General features: G+C 38.5%; 1 protein-coding gene across 5 annotated transcripts in view; it reads left to right on the top strand.

Annotated features, from left to right (window-relative positions):
- Positions 1-21,250, top strand: part of ANOS1 (anosmin 1) — a 205,124-nt gene that overhangs the window by 133,022 nt on the left and 50,852 nt on the right. For all 5 annotated transcript variants that reach the window (XM_037822310.1, XM_037822312.1, XM_037822313.1 and 2 more), the window contains 2 exons: positions 13,377-13,596; positions 19,772-19,956. In XM_037822310.1, the coding sequence (XP_037678238.1) occupies positions 13,377-13,596; positions 19,772-19,956 (405 nt within the window). The remainder of the gene's footprint in view (positions 1-13,376; positions 13,597-19,771; positions 19,957-21,250) is intronic.

Below are 21,250 nucleotides of genomic sequence, written 5' to 3'. Positions count from 1 at the left end.
TTTACTCCTCCTGTCCATCCGCAAGGAGACGTGGAGACATTGGCCCAGGGAACTGAGCTCTGCAGAAAGAAAAATACTCCATCCCAATGCCTGGGGACTGGGACATCATTGTAGTCAGAAGTGGGGCTCATGGGGGCAGTGAGATAGGTGTTTTTTTTTTAATTTCTAATTTTTGATTATTTATTTTTACCCTTTTCCAACTTATTAACTAAGAGGGGGGTAGGTGGGGCTTTTCTTTTTATTTTGGTTTTCTTTTTTTAAACAGCAAGGTCAAATTCTCTTTGAATTTTTACATGCTGCAGGTGACTATGGAATTATCCTAGACACTATTGGAGGAGAATCGATACGTTTGGAAATTTATAAGGGGATGAAACTGGAGATTATTTTGAATGAATTAAAGACCCCTCTTGTCTGAAAAGAGGGGCTGGGTGAGGAGTTAGAGGATTTGATGGAAGTTGCATAAGCAACACGTTTAAGTAGAAGTAAGAAATGTGAGTCAAGCACTTAACCCGTGTTTGATGGTAATAACACTGGATAAACATTACATGCTGTGATGAAGGAGGAGGAGGACACCATCGGCCCTTTTGAGTTGTATGATAAGGTCAGTAGGGTCTGGACTAAAAGGGCCTCCCGAATTTTACAGTTAAGAGGTATCTGGGAGCCTGCGTCAGAGAGTTACTTGGAGCAGTAGCTGTGAGTGCAGATGGTTCTGTGTTATAGAACAAACAGGAAGGGGGGAAATGTTAACCAAGGATATGCATTTCTTTCTGCACCTTTAAATTCTTTCTCCAAGATTGGGGCTGTATGGGAAGGAGGAGTGTGAGGATGCTGAGGCTAGCAAGGAGGTTTTCAGGCTTTAGGAAATGCTTTTTGTGGCTTTTGTCTTGGGAAAACTCAAATAAGTGGATGTGCTCAGAGGAAGGAAATGCATGAGAAAAAAATGCAGGTTGTGTTGAGTTGGAAATGTATGAGAAAAAAATGCAGATGGCTGGAGTAAGGCCCTGTGGCGGGAGCAGATGTCAGAGTAGAGGCGGGACACTCACCTGGGAAGGTGCTAGCACCTCCACAGACACTGACTGGAGCTCACAGGGTGCCCCTGGAGCCCACAGGGTGCTCCCTAGGCTTTAAGGTCAGGAAAGGTCCACGACTCATCAGGAAATCTTCCTAAAATGCAGGTTCTGATTCACTAGGTGTGGGGTGCGGGCCTGGGTTTCTGCATTTCCAGCAGGCCCCCAGGTGATACCGACGCTGCTGGGCCCAGGACCGGGTTTTCCGAGGTGGCATTTGGCTCTCGGGCCCTCAGCGTCTGCGGAATCTCAGAGACGCTGGGCTGAACTGTGGTTTGTCTCTCCCCAGCTGGGTGTAAGTGTGATGGTAGGAATGAAGTTTCCTGTTTGTGTCTCTTGCCCCTCGCAGGCTCAGGGTCCACGAATCAAGGAATGAAGAGTCCTCTCTCTGAGATGCTCTGAGCTTCCATGGATGGGGATTGGAGGAATCCCAGCCTCTGTTTCCTCTGCGAAGTGGGAGGGGAGGCTCCTTCTACCTCCCAACTGCATAAACCCTCACCCAACACCCTCTTCTTCCTTCCCCACCATGAGATACCAAGACATTGCCTTGGACGGGATCGTTTACATCCGTCCATCGGTGCATTTATGATTTCCATCAGGTTTTTAACATTTCAGCCCATGTTTATTTACTCCTCCTCTCCCATCCTTTCACTTTTCCCCTGCTGAGAATTTAATTATACACCCGAGACCACTTGATCTTGTCCCATGGGTCAATGAGTTTCTATTTATTTTTTGTTCATTTTTTCCCCTTTCTGCTTTATTTTGGACAGTTTTTATCACTATGTCTTCAGGTTTGCTTCACATGACCTTTTCTTTTAGTGTCTATTTAAAAAAAAAAAAATCCCATCTGGTATATTTTTCATTTCTTCATTTTTACTTTGGAAGTTCCATGTGGGTCTTTTTTTTATATATATCTTCCATTTCCCTCCGAATTGTATTCATGTTTTCCTCTACATTCTTGTGCATATAGAATATATTTAAAATAATTTTTCAAATGTCGTTTTCTGCTAAGTTCATCATCACTCTCAATTCTGGGCTGTTTCTGTAGATTCTCTTTTTTTTTCACTCCTGGTTGTGTGTCATATTTTCTGCTTCATTGCATCCTGGATGATTTTTGATTGGATGTTAAATTTTTGTCTTCTGAACAATGCTGTATTTTTTAAACTGTTGTGCTTTCTTCTGGATGTAGTGAAGTTACTTGAGATCAGTTTTATCTTTTGGAAACTTGCTTTTAAGCTTTGTGAGAGTGGGTTCCTGCCACCCTTGAGTTTAGAGCTAACTTGTTCTCATTACAAAAGTGACATCTTTCTGAGGATTCTATCCAAGAACACCTGTACGATGCATTCTCTCCACTCTGATTGGAGTGGGAGTTCTTAGCTCTGTTAGCATTGGAGGAGTTGTTTGCCCTCTGGCTTTCTGGTTGTTTTGCCCCAGGCTTGTGGAGTTCCATTATATGCACTTCAAGTCAGTATTCAGCCAAAAATTCAAGGGGCCACTTGGCAACTCTGGATTTCTCTCTTTGTGAAGTTCCCTCCTCTCTGATATTCTGCCCAAAATAGTCTAGGCAACTCAGCCTCCTCAAACTTTGATCTCTTTTTTTCAACTCAGAAAAACGGTTGGGCTCTTTTTGGGTTTCCCCTCCTTGCAGTGTGGTTTCCATATTAGCAGTTGATGGGCTCATCTTTTTTCATCTCTTCCCTCAGTTACAGGTATAGTCCTTTGCTACCTGTTGTCCACTGTCTGAAAAAGGTCATTGCACATATTTGGTCCAGTTTTCTCATTCACAGCTGGAGGTCAGTTCCCACATGCCTTAATGGAACCAAAGTGAAGATTTCTCTGAAATAAACCAGATTAGTTGAAGCTCACCAGACTTCTTATGCCTATTGTTACCCAAATTAAACTGCTTAATGAGTCTTTGCTTGCTTGTTAGAAAGTGTATATGCTATAAGCATAGTGGGGCAGAGTTTTCATCTGCGCACCATTAGATTCCTAGTGCCTCGAATGCCAGGAAGTCCTCAAAGTTGGTTTTATGAGTCAACATGTAAATGCTTGACTGTGCTAATCTTTTGTAGGCATTTCTGGAAATTCCTATTAACAAAATGGTGGAAGGAGAGGAGGGGAAACACGATTTACCTGCAGTACCCTCGTCATCCTCTGATTCTCTGGGAATGTCTGAATTTCTGGAAATATGTATGTGCCCAGTGACTTTCCAAGGATCTTCTAGCCGGATTCTGGAGCGTTGCTCCCAGTGGAAAACATGACCTAGATATGCTCCCACACAAGGGGGCATATCTACCTTTAAAATGAGTAGAAAAAGCAGGGCAAGAAGGAGGAAGTGGAAATTAACATATGTGAAGATTACTATAATTTAAAAATGAGTTATGCACTTATAGAAGGCTACTTCCCTCATATACATGTTTTTTATTTTCTCCTAATTTTGTATTATTTATGGCCAAAGTCTATGGTTTTCCTGGGAAGCAAAATAATTGTCATAACATCTGATAATTAGTATTTATAATTGACTTTCTCAGCAAATTATCACTGTTTCCAAGCAGAAATTCAAAGCGAATGAGTTGAGAATTATTTTTCTTATTATACACATAGCTAATATTTAGATGCCCTCTTTGAAAGATGTAACTGGCAGTTTTGTTTTTAAGTACAATGTTTTTATTTTGTATAATATTAAACATGCTCATTAATAAATTAAAACAACAAAGTACTAAGAAGAGAAATAAAACCAATTACTCCAAATTTTAGCATCCATAAATAGCCATGATTCCTATTAGGCAAGTATCTTTACCTGGCATTTCTCTATGTGTGCTAGATTTTAATAAATGCTTAACATTTAATATAATTTGAATTTAATGGAAGAAAAAGGTACTCACACATTTTAGAAAGATTATGAAAAATATTATTTGAAACCTCTTATCTCTTATTTACTTACACCCTACCATAAAACCTGAGGTTAATTGCACTTATGTATTTCCTCCACCACTCCTCCCACCTACCAGTTTTTCTAACATTACTTTTTTTTAAATTCAGTTTTACTGAAATATATTCACATACCATACAATCATCCATGGTAAACAATCAACTGTTCACAGTACCATCATATAGTTATGCATTCATCACCACAGTCTATTTCTGAACATTTTCCTTCCATCAGAAAGAATCAGAATAAGAGTAAAAAAAATAAAAGTAAAAAAAGAACACTCAAACCATCCCCCCCATCCCACCCTGTTTGTCATTTAGTTTTTATCCCCACTTTTCTACTCATCCATCCATACACTAGATAAAGGGAGTGTGGTCCACAAGGTTTTCACAATCACACTGTCACCCCTTGTAATCTACAGTATTATATAATCGTCTTCAGGAGTCCAGACTACTGGGTTGGAGTTTGATAGTTTCAGTATTTACTTCTAGCTATTCCAATACATTAAAACCTAAGAGGTGTTATCTATATAGTGCATAAGAATGTCCACCAGAGTGACCTCTCGACTCCATTTGAAATCTCTCAGCCACTGAAACTATTTTGTCTCATTTTGCATCCCCCTTTTGGTCAAGAAGATATTCTCAATCCCATGATGCCAGGTCCAGATTCATCCCCAGGAGTCATATCCTGCGTTTCCAGGGAGATTTACACCCCTGGGAGTCAGGCTCCACGTAGGGGGGAGGGCAGTGAGTTCACCTGTCGAGATGGCTCAGTTAGAGAGAGAGAGGGCCACATCTGAGCAACAAAGAGGTACTCAGGGGGAGACTCTTAGGCACCATTACATACAACTTTAGACTCTCCTTTGTGGTAATGAGCTTCATAAGGGCAAGTCCCATACTCGAGGGCTCAGCACATCAAGCCGCCAGTCCCAATGTTTGTGACAACGTCAACACCAGTCCAGGTGAGGAAGTCTAACACTTCTGCACCTTCCCCCAGCTCTTCAGGGTGGGGGGGAGCTGTAAATATATTTTTTATTCTCTGCCCAAATTACTTTGGGATGTGTCACTATTTCGCTCTAACCTATACTAACCTACCGTATCTCACTTCCTATTCAAAGTTCCATGTAATTGTGGTATTTAAACAAACTGACTGTAGAGTTATACTGTTTATAAAATATAGATCCTGCACCAAATAGACATCTCTTCCCTTGGTCTCACATGGAAGTTGAAGTTTTAAAACACAGTCAGTTTTGACCTTTACCCTTTGGCCCGGTTTGCCCTAGGCTTAACCAGATCTGCTTCATTCATATCACTAATTAAAGTCTGGGCTCTTTTTCAGCTTTTTTTTTTTTTAACAGTGGCTGTATGCACTAATACTGACATTCATATCTGCCGAGCTCTAGCTCTGAGTTTCAGGTGTCTCAGAGATACACACTGTTCCAGAGACCAATCAGGTTATACACTAAGGGATCAGCATCTCAAAGTTTGGAGATAGGCATTACAATTCAGGAATACAGTTGACTGCTGTAAGAGCTTACAATCTAGGGACTATTACAATAATCAAGTCCACGTTAGGCTATGTTCTAAGATTCAGTTCTGAGTTTACACATTGTAGTTAGTCCATATTGTTGAGGCATTATAGCGTTTGCCTTTATTTCTGGCGTACTTCACTCAAATACTGTGTACAGGAGCTAACATATTACTTTTATTTTAAAGTTCTTTGCCTCAAATTTTCTTCTTTAACTGTAATTCCTACTTTATTCAATTTTAGCCCAATACTTATGTAGATGATAAAGTGATAACTAATTCTTTTACGCTGGCTTCTTTATTCTTGGTTTTTTAAAATTGATTCATTTCTTTCTCTCTCTTTATTTTAGTTTGTGCATGGGAAACTTTGCCTGCTCTTTAAATGTGAAGTCTAACATAGATTGGGCAAACATCTTTTTTTCCACATAATATTTAGGTATTGTTTTATTTTCTTTGAGTATTGCATATTATATTAGCTTATTGTATTAGTTAGGGTTCTCTAGGGATCAGAACCACTAGGAGATATCTGTAAATATAAGATTTTATAAAAGTGTCTCATGCAGCTGTGGGTATGCGCGAGTCCAAATTCCGTAGGGGAGGATGCATGAGTCCACATTCCATAGGGCAGGCAGTGAAATAGCAACTCAGATGAAGGTGTTTTATGAACTCCTCCGGAGACGCTGGCTAGCCAAAGAAGAAATGAAGGTTCTTGCTCTTCTCCCTTAAAAGTCTTCAACTGATTGGACTAAATCCAGCTGATTGAATTCTCTCATTATGGAAGACATGCCCATCATTGATGTGATCAGTCACAGATGTAATCAATTGGCTGATGATTAATATTTAATATAATTTGAATTTAATGGAAGAAAAAGGTACCCACACCTTTTAGAAAGATGAAAAAACATTATGAGATTGCAATTGTATTTGAAATTTCATATCTCTTTTATTATTTACTTATAACCTACCAGACTTCTGGTTTATTAACCAGCCACAAATGTCCTTGCAGCAATGATTAGGACAGTGCTTTTTTGACCACATGGGTACCATCACTTGGCCAAGGTGACACATGAACCTAACCATCACACCCATTTATCCTGATTTAGTGTTTTTCTGTAGAATGGCTGAATTTTGCCATTGCCAAATTTGCAAAGAAAATTTGCAAGAAGGGCTCATGGGTGCTGTATGCTCTGAGTCCTTTTGCCTTTAAGTATGCTTTTGTAACATATGTATTTGAATAACAACTTTGCTGATTATTTCATGTTGTATCTATGAATGTACATGGGTTTACTTTGCTTAGAAGCACACAGTCCTTGCTCTATTGGCATCTCATATTAAGTGCCGTATTTCCCCCCTCACAGTCAATTTGCCTTTACTACCTGGATGCCTGAAAAATTGTTTTATCCGTGAAGTTTATCATTATGATGGGTTGACTCGCATTTGGTTTCCTGCATATTTGCATGGTTTTGATTTGCACATCCTTTTCTAACTATTCATGTTAAAACAGATAGCTTGTTCTAGATTATCTAGGTAAACTATTTCTGAGACCTGTTAGTTTTACCTGTTTAGCTACAGTTTTTGACCTGATAATTACATTCTGTCTGCTGTCAGTGGCGTGGGTGTGTGAATGAAGAAAGGTGGTTTCCCTGGGACTGTGGGGAACCCTTACTAAAGGGCTTGTGTTCTGATAAACAAATAAACCTGTTAAATGTCCAGTTCTAATGTCCTGCTTGTATGCTGGTCTCTGTGGAGAGATCTCCAGGCTCCCTACTTCCATGTGGCTTTCATGACAGTGAGTTTTTATGCTGCTGCTACAATCTTGACTGCTGCGGTGGCAGTAGAGCCTTCTGCTCTGGAAGGACTTTTCTTAATTTCGTCCCCAGGATACCGTACCCTCCATCTGCTTCTCTCTATGTTGGGTTAAGGTTAAGGTTAAGGTGTCTTGGATTTTGTTGATGCTTCTCCTTGGTAATGTAAAGATTGTGTTGTGGTAACTCCAGCTATGTCTTTTCTTGGTTGGTGAGATTCCTTGTGTTTCTTTTCTTTTATTATGTTCTGTTCATTTTATTGCGTTTTGGGAGAGGAGGCTTCAGTCGTTTGTGATCACCCTACTATCTCTTCACAGGAACTGTAGGGTTATATTTTTGCATATTAATGTTGTTTCCTAAAATGTGTAAGATCATTTAATCTAATAACTGAATCTGAATTTAGAGAGCACTTGATCCTGTGCTTGGCACCTTGACTACATATTGGGATCACCTGCTGTACTTAAAAGATGTGGCTTGCTGGGTCCACATCAAGGGTGCCGAATTAACTAGTGGGGAGGTTCAGCCAGGGCACTGGAGTTTCAGAAACTCCCCAGGTGATTCTAATGGGGAAGCTAATTGAGAGCTCCTGTATTAGCCTAGCCCGGTCTTCTCATTTCCCCCTGAGATCTGGTGGTGTCCTTAGAGAAACAGTGACTCTCAGAGACTCAGTCACTTACTGGTTTTGTGATTTGGGGCCTCTGTTTACTCATTAAAAAATGGAAATAATAATGTTTGTTGGGGACTTGGGAGGAATAAGTGAGATGAGTAAGTAAAGCACCTGGTATAGAGTGAGGGACATGGTAGACATTCAGCATCTGTTAGTAATTAACTACCAGTATGGTGGTGGTGGTGGTGATAATGAGGATGGTGGTGATGAACTTGTTTCAGGAGATAGTTAAGGTTTTACTTGTGTTCAGTGGCTGGAGCAGGAAGAGAACCCACCAGTACCCAGCTATTTACAAAGCCTGCTGCGTTCATAGAGAAGTAGCACACAAGCCAGTTGAATCAGACTGAATATCAAATGTAGTGTTCTCTCCATTTCTGAGGCCTCATTTTATGTAATTTTCAGAGTATAAAGATAATTTGATGAATTGGATGTCCTTATGTTGATCATTCCTTGGTTGCTGTCCAAACTCGCCTACTGTACAAGACCTTGCATTTTATGCCAAAGAAATCAAAGATAATTGCATCTTATTTTTAAGTTACTATTCAAGAAATGTTACCTGCCACTTTCAATATTTCATTTTATTTTAAAAATGATACAGGTAAGTAAATGGTTAATTTTATTAATTTTTTCTAAGTTGAGCTTAGCAAAGTGCCCTGCTAAAGTACCCAAAACACATTTTAGATTTTACTCATAGGAAATGAGAAGTATAAGGTATTTATAAGAATATATCAGTGTGTAAGATTTGATTAATATATAAATTTGCAAAGTTTATAAGAATATATTAATATTGCATATCAATATATATTTTACTTAATCCAGTGTATCTCTAGTTATTTTCCTTTACCATTCCACTATTGCTATTCCTGCTTTGGCATAGCATACTGACGGTATTACTGACATCTGTTAGATACTGAGCCCTCTAGAAAAATGCATGATCTTTGAAGAGTATCCCTTTCTTAGTTAGATGAGGATAAGAGCAGGAAAGCAAAACAAAAAATGATCAGAGTAACCATATTTTTCCCAAATATTTAATGATTCAATTACATTGGAACCAAACCTGGCAGAAGAGTGCCATGTGTGTGATTTGTGTAATAATTTATATGAATAATTTTATAAAGAATTGTAATCATATTGACTTTGTAATTAGTAACTTTCCTTAATCAATTGGATGTAATTATATAAACAAGAGATGCAGTATTGAGCACATATATCTGTGCTATCATGCCTGCTGTTCATTCAATATGGAAACTGATAGGCATTATACTTGCACAGATTTGAATAATACATTCCTTTCCTAAAGTTTTCAAACTCCTCTTGACAAGTCTATGAGTAATTAATCTGTATTATCATGAGAAATTTTACATGCTCAATGGTCAGAGGCTACTTTTTGAAACCAAAATGATTTGTTCAAATGATTTCCAAATGGCCATTAGGGGACCTGTTCACACATTTCTTTTATGTCTAGCTATTAATATTCACATCATCTTCTCTAGCCTGTGTGCACTTTTCTCCTTGTTCATTCAACTGGTAGATTCTCACTAAGCCGTGATTTAAAAGTGGAGAGAGTCCTTGTGTAAACATAACATATATTCCCCAATTTATATTCAGACCATTAATATTTCCACCCAAACCCAAGCTAATTGCTAGTAGCTATCAAAATTTGCCTCTAATAACTGTAAATAATAGAACAGTTAAATTGATAGATGCCATCAAGATTTGCCTTAGGTAAGTATAAAGAGTAGAACCCTAAGGTTGTTTACCAAATCCACATTTTTGTAAGGTAGTTCACATCCTCTCTGGTCTTTATGTACAATATCTTAAACTATTTCTTTGCTATATCTTCCACCAGAGCACACTTACTTCACTGTGTGCAGATTCCAGTGCTTAACCTGGCAGGAGCAAGTTGGCATCTAGTGGAATGTCAGCCCTTAGAAGCAGCAGAGCAACAGTCTGTCTAGGCACTTTTAAATGTTGATCAGTAAATCTGTGGCAATGGGCATAAAGGTTACTACTTAACCCTTGTAGAGCACCTGTTATGGGCCAGCTATGTGCAGTGGTGCCCACTTCCTCATGTGTGTCATCACATTTAATATTCACAATGTTAGTTGTATTATTTAAAGATAACATACCAGTTTAGAAGCCCAGAATCTTCAAATTAATCAGAAAACTCATTTTCAAATTGGCACAAAATGGAAAATATTGACTCTCCCCAAAGAACAACTCTTAAATCAACTGCAAGATGGAAATTATGGAATGGCTTATGACCATTCTTCTTTTATGCTCATAGGGAACAAATGTTTCAGATCCACATGGTTCAAAACCACGATTTTGCATGTTTGTTGGTTTTTAAGTTCTCCCGTTAGTTGAGTGTTCAGTTACCCAGATGACAAGGCACCGTCTCTGCTTTCTTGTCCTGCATGCTTCAAGGGTATGGCAGTTGGCACCCGGCTAATTATAACAGCATGTCAACAGAGAGCCCGTTCTTCCCAACCTGACTCATAAGTCATACCCAGTTTTCAAAGGTGAAGAAGTTGGGGCTGAGTTGCTTTTGTTATACCACAGTGCAAACTAAGTTGCTGTGAATTCCAAGTTAGCAAACAGTAAACATTTGACAGATTTAATAAAATTGCTGCCTGTGTGGTAGGAGCCAGTGGTTATGGTCACTAAGCATTTTCTTTCAGTGCACATAATGTAGGCATTTTGTCAAAAGTGGAAAGTTGGCAAACACTATATAATTGTTACAGATCAGTTAACATATTTCTTTGATTACTTAGGTTTGGACCTAAATTTAGACCTTCAAAAGCCAATAAAATAAAACACATCTAGCAGCTAACAGAAAAACAAACTGTGAAATCGTGGAAGAGAGAAAAGCCTTGAGAAGTGAGGACACTTTAAATGTTTATATATATTTTTAAATTAACTAGTTGTTTGTGGCAATTCACTTTTGGAACCATGGCTTTTTTTTTTTTTTTTTTTTTTTTTGAGGTTTACCTATAAAGATATTAAATAGGGACACAATTTTAGTCCAGGCAATTCATATTATTTTCAAGATTCGTACATCATTAAATGTTAACAATTTTAGTTGAGATCTAGAATTGTTTTTCAAACCTTGGAATAATTCTACGTCATGTTGTTGCTTTTCTTCATTTTTGTTAAACTAATCTAAGGGGAAAAAGTGTGAAATCTTTCCCTATATTAATTGTAATAGAGTATTAATGTTTTGATGTATGTTAAACTTACAAGTAAATATCAGAAAGACCGTTGTGATTATAAGACAACAGTACCATTTGATACCTCACACATCCCTCTGATGGTGTGTAAAATTTTCTAGCTCTTACACACAGATTTATATCTCAATATTGTTTTTGGGAAAAGAACCAGGAGAGACACTAGAAAGCAACTGATCCCGCTGTAGTTTTCCCCGGATTACAAAGGATTTGTCTTTGCTGACGTTATCGTGGTTTGAGTTTTCAATGATATTTCCAGTCTTCATTAAAGCGAGACATAATAGCCTACAATTAACCCTCTTTTTGGAACAGGTGTGAATTGTGCCCCCCAAAAATATGGTGAAGTCCTAACCCCCAGCCCCTCGGAATGTGACTGTGTTTGCAAATAGAGTTGTTGCTGGCAGGTGTTATCAGGGGTTGCCAGGTGTTACTGGGTGGTAAGGTGTCATAATCAGTCATCAAAGAGGAGTAGCAGGCAGCTCATTGCAAGGTCTTCCCAGGTGTTATCCAGGTGTTGCCAGGTAGTAGAGGGCCAGCATCTGTTTCAGTCTGATACAGCAGGCAGCATGCTAACATTTATCCACAGGATACCTGTATTCTCCCCCTGGATTTGTGTTCACATATGCTACCACGTTTTTTATATCACTAACTGTTTTGGACTTGAATCATAGACACACATTGCCACGTGCCCTCCTTGTTCATCTCCCACTCCCAGCTGTCCATAAACCACAGGCATTGGTCTTTGCATTGGTCAGGGTAGACTGAACTGTTTTAGCAAACTGACTTCCAAGTGGCTAAGACTTGGTATACATGCAAGTTGAGCTTTGCTCACAGAATGGTTCATAGCAGGCATTGCGGATAGCATCTTCCTCTCCTTCACGTGGCCGTGCAGCACTCCAGCCTCTGTCCATCACTCAAATGTTCAGCTAGCAAAGGAGACAGTGGGTTGCATGCCCTTCCCTAGGGAAAGGGAGGGCTGGGAAATGTTACCTGGCTGGGCAGTTACGTTCTAGGTGAGAATTATTTGGAGGGACAGAGTTAGAGTTAGGGTTAGGGTTAGGATTGCTGTCTTGGCTACCAACTTCCATAAGTTGGTGATGCAAAAAGGTTGGGTTTGGGGCTGAGTTGGGGACTGGGGTGACCGACTTCGGCCCCTTCCATAAGGGAAAAGGAACACCCATGCTCCAAGAATGTTACTCCCCTTCCTTTCTCTTGGTGGGGCAGCTTTTAGGGGCCTTGTCAGTTCCTCACTTCAATGGCAGAAAAAATAGCCATTGTCCCTTACTGCAGCTGGTGTCTGCGGGGTAACTGAAGGCTGTTTGGACCATTATTTCCTAAGGAAAACCATGCATTGGATAAATGGTTGCTACACATCACTCATGCTCTTTCAAGAACACATCCCTCTAATGAGTCAAAGACTACCTGTTCTTGCTGATATTTGAATGATTCTGGGTTCAACCAAAATGTTATCAGCAACATGCTCTTCAGGACCTGATCATTTTATGGATAACATATTAATACATTGATTATTAAAGAAGATTCATATTCTCTTACTGTACAACTCATTGACAATTTCATATGGATAAAAGATTCCATGTGCACATTATGCTTGAAAGGTGGATAATAGAATGTGTTCCATTAACTGAGCATTAGAAAACTTTGTGCTATAACATCAATAAATGGGTTACTAATTTGGAAATTGTAAAGGTTTCATAGGGCGGCTGCTAACCTATTTTGATTAGGATTAATTTATGGAAAATTTTTTTAAAAGACTGACTTATAAGAAAAGAAAGATATATGTAATGTATAAAGACCAAAGGGGCTCCTCAAATTGTACTTAACACGTGTGGCAAATATTTCTAATCATTCATTTGACAGCTCCTTGGGAACTGAAATGTCATCTGCAATCGTTACACATGTTGATGGTGGGTGTCTGTTGAGCTCAGTATAGAACTGTAACTCCTGGACCACCTTCCTTTGGGGAATTAGCCTGAAATATTCTACCTCGGAAAAGGTAACAAATGCATTTACTTTGTGAAGTGCCCAGGGGAAATCGTGGAGGTATAAGGGTGTTGACCTTCAGTTCCGATGTCATGGAAATCAGACCTCACGAGTCTCTAATGGAATAACTTTCTTTTCCTCGCTCCCTCAGCCTCTCTTCCCCAAGAACTACGAGTGCTTGACCAGCTGCGAGTTCCTCAAGTACATCCTGGCGGTGAAGCAGGAAGACTGCCCGGCCCCCGAGAAAGCCAGCGGGTTTGCTGCCGCCTGTGTGGAAAGCTGCGAAGTGGACAGCGAGTGCTCTGGGGTGAAGAAATGCTGCTCCAATGGCTGTGGACACACCTGCCAAGTGCCCAAAATGCTGTACAGAGGTAACGGGCAGAGCCGTGTGCTTGGGGAGATGGAGATTCACCCTCACGAGAGCTTTTGTGTGAATGGCGAAGGGTCCCATCATGGAGGCGAAAGATTCGAGGAAATATGTTTTGAGCCATTTATAAACATCTTAAAATATTAGTGGACCATGGAGATCAGCCACAATAAACTCAAATTGGGGACGGGTAAATCAGATTATTTCCATTCTTTTAAAATACAAAATATATGAATGGCAACAGCACTTCAGGAGCATTTTTTTTTTTTTTTTTTTTTTTTTTGTAATATTACTTCAGTTAGAATAAATCAATTAAGCACTACTGGATATATCAGAGTAAATAGGCTTTAAATCCTCGGGAAAGAGGGTGGAGGGGGGCACACTTGAGAAATGCATAGTAAATGTGCCAGCATTGTGTTTTCCTGCTGGCACACCCCAAGAACAGAAGTGTCATTGTGCAGACTTTAAATATTTGGATTAGGATCTTGAGATCCTAGGCAGAGCAATTGCCCTTCTGCAGACTATGGTGATTCAATTTAACAAACAATTTAGCAGATGTACGGTTTACATTCAAAAGCAGCTTCTAGAGCATTTAAAAACTCCTTGATGCAAAATGTTACTTGCCTTTTCTGTAAATGTGGCTAAGATCTTTTAGGACAAACCAATTATATTGTATTATATATAGCCTTGAAAGCTATCAAAGTAGTCCATGATACATAATATTTTGGTACATTTTTTGTCTGATTTGAAGAGTAAAACAGAATCAGTCACTAGCATGCTTGGAGTTATTTTCATCGAAGGTGGAAAGAGTAATAGCTCTCTCTATCTCTGTCTCCTCTCTCTCTCTCACATACACACACACACACCAAATGTTTATTGTTTCTAAATACTAAGGTTGTTTTTTTTTTTTTAATGTTAGGCAGTATTCATCATCAATCCTGGTTTTGAATTATGTGCTATTTCCAGAAGTCCATTGTTACCTTCATATCAAGTCAACTCACCAGAAATACAAGTACCTTCCCAATTTGTCTCTAGCTGCTTCTTGAAAATACCCTCAACTGAAGTCGATGTAATCCATCTGGTTTTCCTTTCTTACCAAGGATTCTCAGAATCTTAGCCTAAGTAATGGATGTCTCAAATTCAAAATAATTGTTGTTTTCCCCTTTTTCCCAAACAACTTTTCTTGAATGAATTTAGTTTTATTGTTTTTATGTTTTTTATTGTAAGCTATGTCAAATCACTTTTGTAAAATCTAAACTGTTTAGTATCTTAAAAGGTGGTCATAAAATCAATGACTTGTTAATCACTTTCAGCTAATAAGTAACATGGGATAATTTTCATTCAGGTTAATTGTCAATTTATGTAGGTGAAGTACTGAAATTAAGCAGAGTGTACTTTATCAAGAACCACCTTCTTTTGGACAAATAATGAAGACCTTTAAGTCCTTCTTGGCTTCTCATTCATTGACTATTTACTTACTAATCTGTAATCTCACAGGTATTAGTTTGGAAATGCTGAAGATCATTTTTTAACTTCTTCCCCATTTTAAGTTTAAAAGTGGCTGCTGTCACCTGGATCTGCTAGTACTGACAACATTTCAGTTCAATAAACATTTATTGAGTGCCTGCCATTGGCTATCAACTTTCCTGGACACTGGGGTACAAAAATCAACAGGACATCAACCCCCACGCCCATCAGTAATTTGTTACTGAGGTAGACATACAAAAAACACTCATTAAGTAGGCAAATAATTTTCTTAAATTTCGTTATAAATCGGTTATGTACCAACCGATGATGCCATTTTTCATTTTACTGCTTATTGCATTAATAAAAAAATTTGAAACCATGAAACACATACATAGTTTCTGTGGAAGGGAAGTTAGGGGTATTGCTTTTATAGCTTCAGAAACTTTTTTATGCTGGAAACTTGAATATTTAATATGATGTGTGTTTTGAAAAAGTGATCAAAAAAATACTCCATTATATTACAGCCTTTAGCTAAGATTGTGCTGTAAGAACTATCCTTTGCTGATGCCTCTAAGTTAACTTTATAGGCTAGCGTTCGGTTTGAAATAGTGAAAGAAAACAACAGATAGCCTTTCTTCTACTTACAAATAAATAAAATTATTACCAGCATTCATAGAAAGCTTGAAAATGTTTAAATGAGTTTAGAATACCTGAAAGTGCTGGTTGTATTAACTGCAAACTTCCATACAGTTGTGGAAAGTTTGAAAAGTTGATCTTGCACACTGAGAACCCAAATGATTGCATATTGAGATACTAATTTTCTCTTTGACTCTCATCCTTTTCTGGTTTGTCTGTTTTACAGCTTAGATGTATCACATCCAGAATGTGATACGCTTTTTTATATTACTGCGCAAACCCCACTGCCTCTCCTGCCTCCCAACTGTGGCAGTTGGTTTGAGTAGGAAAGGAGAAAAGTTGAAATGTTTTCCAAAAGTAAAGATTCAGACAAATTTGCAGCCTTCAATTATCTGTATTTTCCTTTTTGCCATGGACAAACCAAGAAATAAACATGTATCCACTTATTTCTTTTCCAAAAGATCTGTTGATGGAGTTTAATTTAATATTTACACAAATATGTTAATATATGAAATATTTAAACTTTAGTGCTTTAGAGATGGTCCAATACAACTTTGAACAAATGAATTTTTTAGCATCTTAAAGCATTGACCTTAATGTTATACAGTTGCAAACTGATTATCTTTATGAGAGATATTAAGTAGTGTTTAATTGTTGAATCATTGGAAAACTACATCTCTTTACATTTTCATCACTGTTAGACTCATGATGGAAACATTTTTTATACAGATGATCAGACCATGTGATGTGCATGCAACTGCTGATTGCTTCTTATCATTGATTTCTCTTATCTAATTTCAACATTTTTTAAAGCATGAAGGTGCCATTCCTTTGATTTCATTAGAATACTAAATATGCTTTAAAGGAAAAAGAATGCACCTATATTGACCCGTTGTGGGTTGCCATACAATGGCCTTTTTGAACCTTTCAACAGAATAGTTTAGATTCCAGAAGACTAATTTGTTCAAAAATCATTCTAATCATTTCCATAATAAAAAACACACTGAGGAGAGATGCAGTCTGCACATCTGTTTATGCAATTGGGACAGCTAGCAAGGGTCTTGAGGACCAGTGGTGAGGGCCTGAGGGCTGAGGGGCTGAGCCCACCTGTACACAATTACAGCCAGAGTGACTTCCAATCAAGGGAAGCCAGCTGACCCTAATATAAAGCAGATGGACCATTACTTAACATGCAAATTGCAGGATTATTGTACATGATAATGAAAGAGAGTTTTAAATGAAGAAATTTGAACCGGCATTGCCCTGAAGCTCATTATGTTTGATTAAGGCTGTTGGTAGTTCAATAATATTCAAGACTAGAACCTTTTAGCAAGGGAATATGATGACTTGGATTTGCTTCTGATGAGCTCAAGTTACTTCCACTGCTAGAATATTTACCTTCGCTCTACCTATGACAGAGAATGAGCTAAGGAAAGAGGTGGATTTTGATGTCTTGGAGGATGTCCTCTATGAGTTTAAAGAACTAACTGGTCATCTTCTTTTTATCATGCCCAAAGAGAAAAAATGCATCATGAAATCTTCTCAGAGGCCGCCATCTTTTCCCATATCTGCACACTTGCTCGGTAGAACTTTTAGTTTACCTACCCACCACAATGCCAACCTTGAATACTAGAAAGGTACAAAACAATCATTTGGTCAAGATTGGTTTTTCATCACTCTGAACAAATTTTGGTTTGTTGACAAAAAAAGGAATAGAAAGCTACTTTTGGATTAAAACTGATCAAGATTTACCTTAGGGATTTCCATCATATCACAAATTGGCCTTTTTTATTTTTTTTTACACTGGGAGGGTTATAATCCCAATGTAAGACAAGTGTTCTATCTTGTAAAAAATGTATGTTTTACTTATAATTAACCATTTGATTTTATAAAAAGTAAAAGTAAATGGGTATTTGCGTAATATGAGCTTTGAAAAAAGAGGTATCTGTCTCCTTTAGTAAGGAGCCTTGGAAATATATATCCATTGAGAATATAGCACAGAATACCCGTGGCGAGTCTTTTCTTCCCATGTCATCTGAGACAGGGGTTTACTGTCGTCACAGTACTTGTTAGAAATGTCCCAGGATCTCCATATGTCCCCAGAAGTATTTGAGTGATGAATGAGTAAGTGGGTTAGGCTATTTCCCTAGCAAACATTTCTTGAAATTCAGCAAGTGGAAAGGGGTGTCTGCAGCCCAGAGAGGGATTGGGGATAGATTTGGAATCACTCGCTCAGCAAAATATTCTAGTCAGGAAAGTAAATGAAACCAGCTTCTGGACAAGTTACAACACAAGCTTGAAAAACGTTCATGGGGTGGCAGACTGGGAGCCAGCAAAAGGGTGATTTAGTGAGGCTGAAAGCCAGGAAACTCAGGGCAATGTCCAAGGGATTTTCAGATCTGTCCAAACCAGCTCTTTTCTCTGCCTTTGTGTGCAGCTTCTCCTATCTGAATTGGAGAGTTATAGAGATTTCCGAGAGAAACTTGAGAGCAGACCATAGCTCCAGGCACCTTACTTAATTGTCCTCAGACTCAATTACCTCTTGTTCAAAATCTAGGTAATTAACCCTTCACCTACTTCACAAAACTACAGTAAGAATCAGAGAAACTTGAGAGCAGACCATAGCTCCAGGCACCTTACTTAATTGTCCTCAGACTCAATTACCTCTTGTTCAAAATCTAGGTAATTAACCCTTCACCTACTTCACAAAACTACAGTAAGAATCAGTGAGACAAACTTAGGGTAAATGAAAGGGCAGTCTGCGGATATAACCCAACAGCAAATCAAAATGCAGGATACAGTGTAAATCAAAATGGTAGACGTGTACTCTAGAAAACTTTTTTTAAAATTGGCAACCTTTAGAACTGATATGAACATGAGCTATTTTTAAAATATCCAGCCCACCCCCTAAATGTTTGATGACTTGACAATTTCCAATCACATGACTTAACATGAAATGAATTCAAAACAGAGTTGAAATCGAGCCATGTCACTTACGTGCATCAAATCTTATTTGTGATTTTACATTTGTGCATTTTCCAGTCTCTCCTCTATTTAAATGTAAGAAGTGAAAATAAAGAAATAGAGCATTCTGAACTGACTTTTCAAATGAGTTTTCAACGCTTTAGGAAGTTGTTCATTATCAACAGAAAATAGTGTTGGTGATCTCTGGTTTTCTTGGCCTTGGTGCCATGGGTTTGACCTAATTCCACTGGTTTTACCCATCCTATCAGCACTATAAATTTGTATGAAAGTTCCATTTCTATAATGGCTACTACTTTGAACAGTGGTCCTTAAATGTTTTCGGTGCTAGACATCTTGCACACACCAAAGGGGGGCAAAAAAATCAGGATGATTAACTACCTTAAAATGAGACACCTGTGAGGGTTTTTTTTTTTTTTTTTTTTTTTTTGATGCTGTGCACATACTCATGCCAAACCCAAGCATTAAAAATTCATCATTTTCCGATTGTAAAATGTAAGTCAAGTCTATAGGGGAACATCCAAGCAATCAATTGGGGAATCCCAAAGACTCACGCTTTGGGAATCACTCTTGCAAGATTTAGCTTTGCAATTTTTTCCTTAAAAGGAAAACTTGGAATAGAAAGGAGAGCAAACCATTTTTGAATGACCTTAGTTGATATTACTACAAACGAAGCATGTTAAATAGGAAAGATGACTTGAAACGCTTCATGAATGTATCATTGTGTGAATTGCATGCTAAGCTGAAGTGGCACAACTTGCTAATATTATGTGTTCAGAAGAATGTGCATAAGAGGGTTGCTCTTGAGATTAGTAGGGAGAAAAAGACATGTACAAATGAGCAATCAATTTAAATCCCTCTTTTGAAAATGGAAAAGCTTAAAGGAAAGGGGCTAATACTCTTGAAATGTGATGGGCTGGAGTTAGAAAATTTCCATTGTGAGGTTCTAATACGGAGCGGCCACGTTTATGAAAGGAAATAGAGTATCATTTGTCTTCAGATCAGATTTGTCTCTCCTATAGATTTCCTTCCTCCATGTTCACATCAGTTGGAGTCACACAGAGATTGTTTTAGTTGGTGCGGTTCTGTTTCAGGTGTGCCTCTGAAGCCCAGGAAGGAGTTACGATTTACAGAACTGCAGTCGGGACAGCTGGAGATTAAGTGGTCCTCGAAATTCAATATTTCAATCGAGCCTGTGATCTATGTGGTACAGAGAAGATGGAATTATGGAATCCATCCTAGCGAAGACGATGCCACACAGTGGCAGACCCTGGCCCAGGTCAGTGCTTCACTGACTGTTCTTTTCCTCTGAGGTAATGTCTGTCACTCAAGTAAAATTAAATTAAGCCTCAGTCAAAACAGTCTTACTACAGAAATAACTCGATCAAATGAAATACTGATATGCCATGTCAACAGAAGAGAAGAGGAGCTCCCTAGGTATAATCCAGTACACCTAGAAACTTGACTTTTGGCTTACTTTGTTCAAAATAAGCGTGGAAGGGGGATAATTTTCTAATCTTCCTGTTAACATTTATTTTCTCCAAGAAGTACATTTCCTTCAGATAAACTCAAGACCAACCTGAGTGAAGGAAATGCAACACTGCCAGGGCTGGTTAATTTGATACTGGATAATCTAAATGAGTTCTTTCCTCTTTCTTTTACTAAAGCCTTTATTATGCACAGGTCCTTGGTAGCCCAGAGTAAGATTCAGATCTCAAAACTACTTAGTGGGAAGCAGCCAACGGCTCATAAATCTTCACTAAGTGCTTTCTTCTTCCATCTTAGTCAACTTAAAAACTGATTCACCACCTGTATGGCACCCTTCCCAGGGTTTATCTCAGCAGTTCTTCCTCCTCTTCTGTCTTGTAGATGAGGAAAGCAAAATATTTTCTTTCTTCTTAAGAGCCATTAATGGATTACCAGCCGCAGAAAAACATATGGCTGAAGGAAAAGAATAGATTCTCAATGAGGAACTGCGTCGTGCTTTTCTACAACTGAAATGTCTTCTCATTCGTGTCTATAGGGGAAGACTCTCAAGTTGTAATAGTGACTCATGTTTGTTCTAGTTCATGTAAGAACTCTCTTATATTTATACGATTACTACCATCATTTTCCACTCTGGATTTTGCTAAGTTATGCAGTCCCAGTTTTTATCCTCTTTCAACCATACTCACACTCAGCTTTGTTAATTACACTTACAGTATTTTGCCACCATCACACAGTATTGTGCTATTCATTTCTAAACCTTTAGAATGAACCTTATTGAACATTCTGTACTCCGTAATAGTTGATTGCCCAATCTCTGCCTGCTTTCTATCTCCTGGTGACCTATGCTCTCAGATTTAATTCTCAGAGTTTGCTCATTATAGTTAGTTGCTATTAGTGAGACCATACAATATTTGTATTTTTTGTTCCTGGCTTATTTTGCTCAACATAATGTCCTCAAGGATCATTCACCTCGTTGCATGCCTCACGACTTCATTCCTCTCTGCAGCCACATGATAGTCCATCATACGTATACACCACAGTTTGCCCTTCCGCTCAACAGTCGATGGACCCTTGGGCTGCCTCTA

Source organism: Choloepus didactylus, chromosome X (assembly GCF_015220235.1).
Source record: "Choloepus didactylus isolate mChoDid1 chromosome X, mChoDid1.pri, whole genome shotgun sequence".
Lineage (NCBI taxonomy): Eukaryota > Metazoa > Chordata > Mammalia > Pilosa > Megalonychidae > Choloepus > Choloepus didactylus.
The sequence above is the reverse complement of the archived record's forward strand: the minus strand, read 5'-3'. Positions and strand labels throughout refer to the sequence as shown.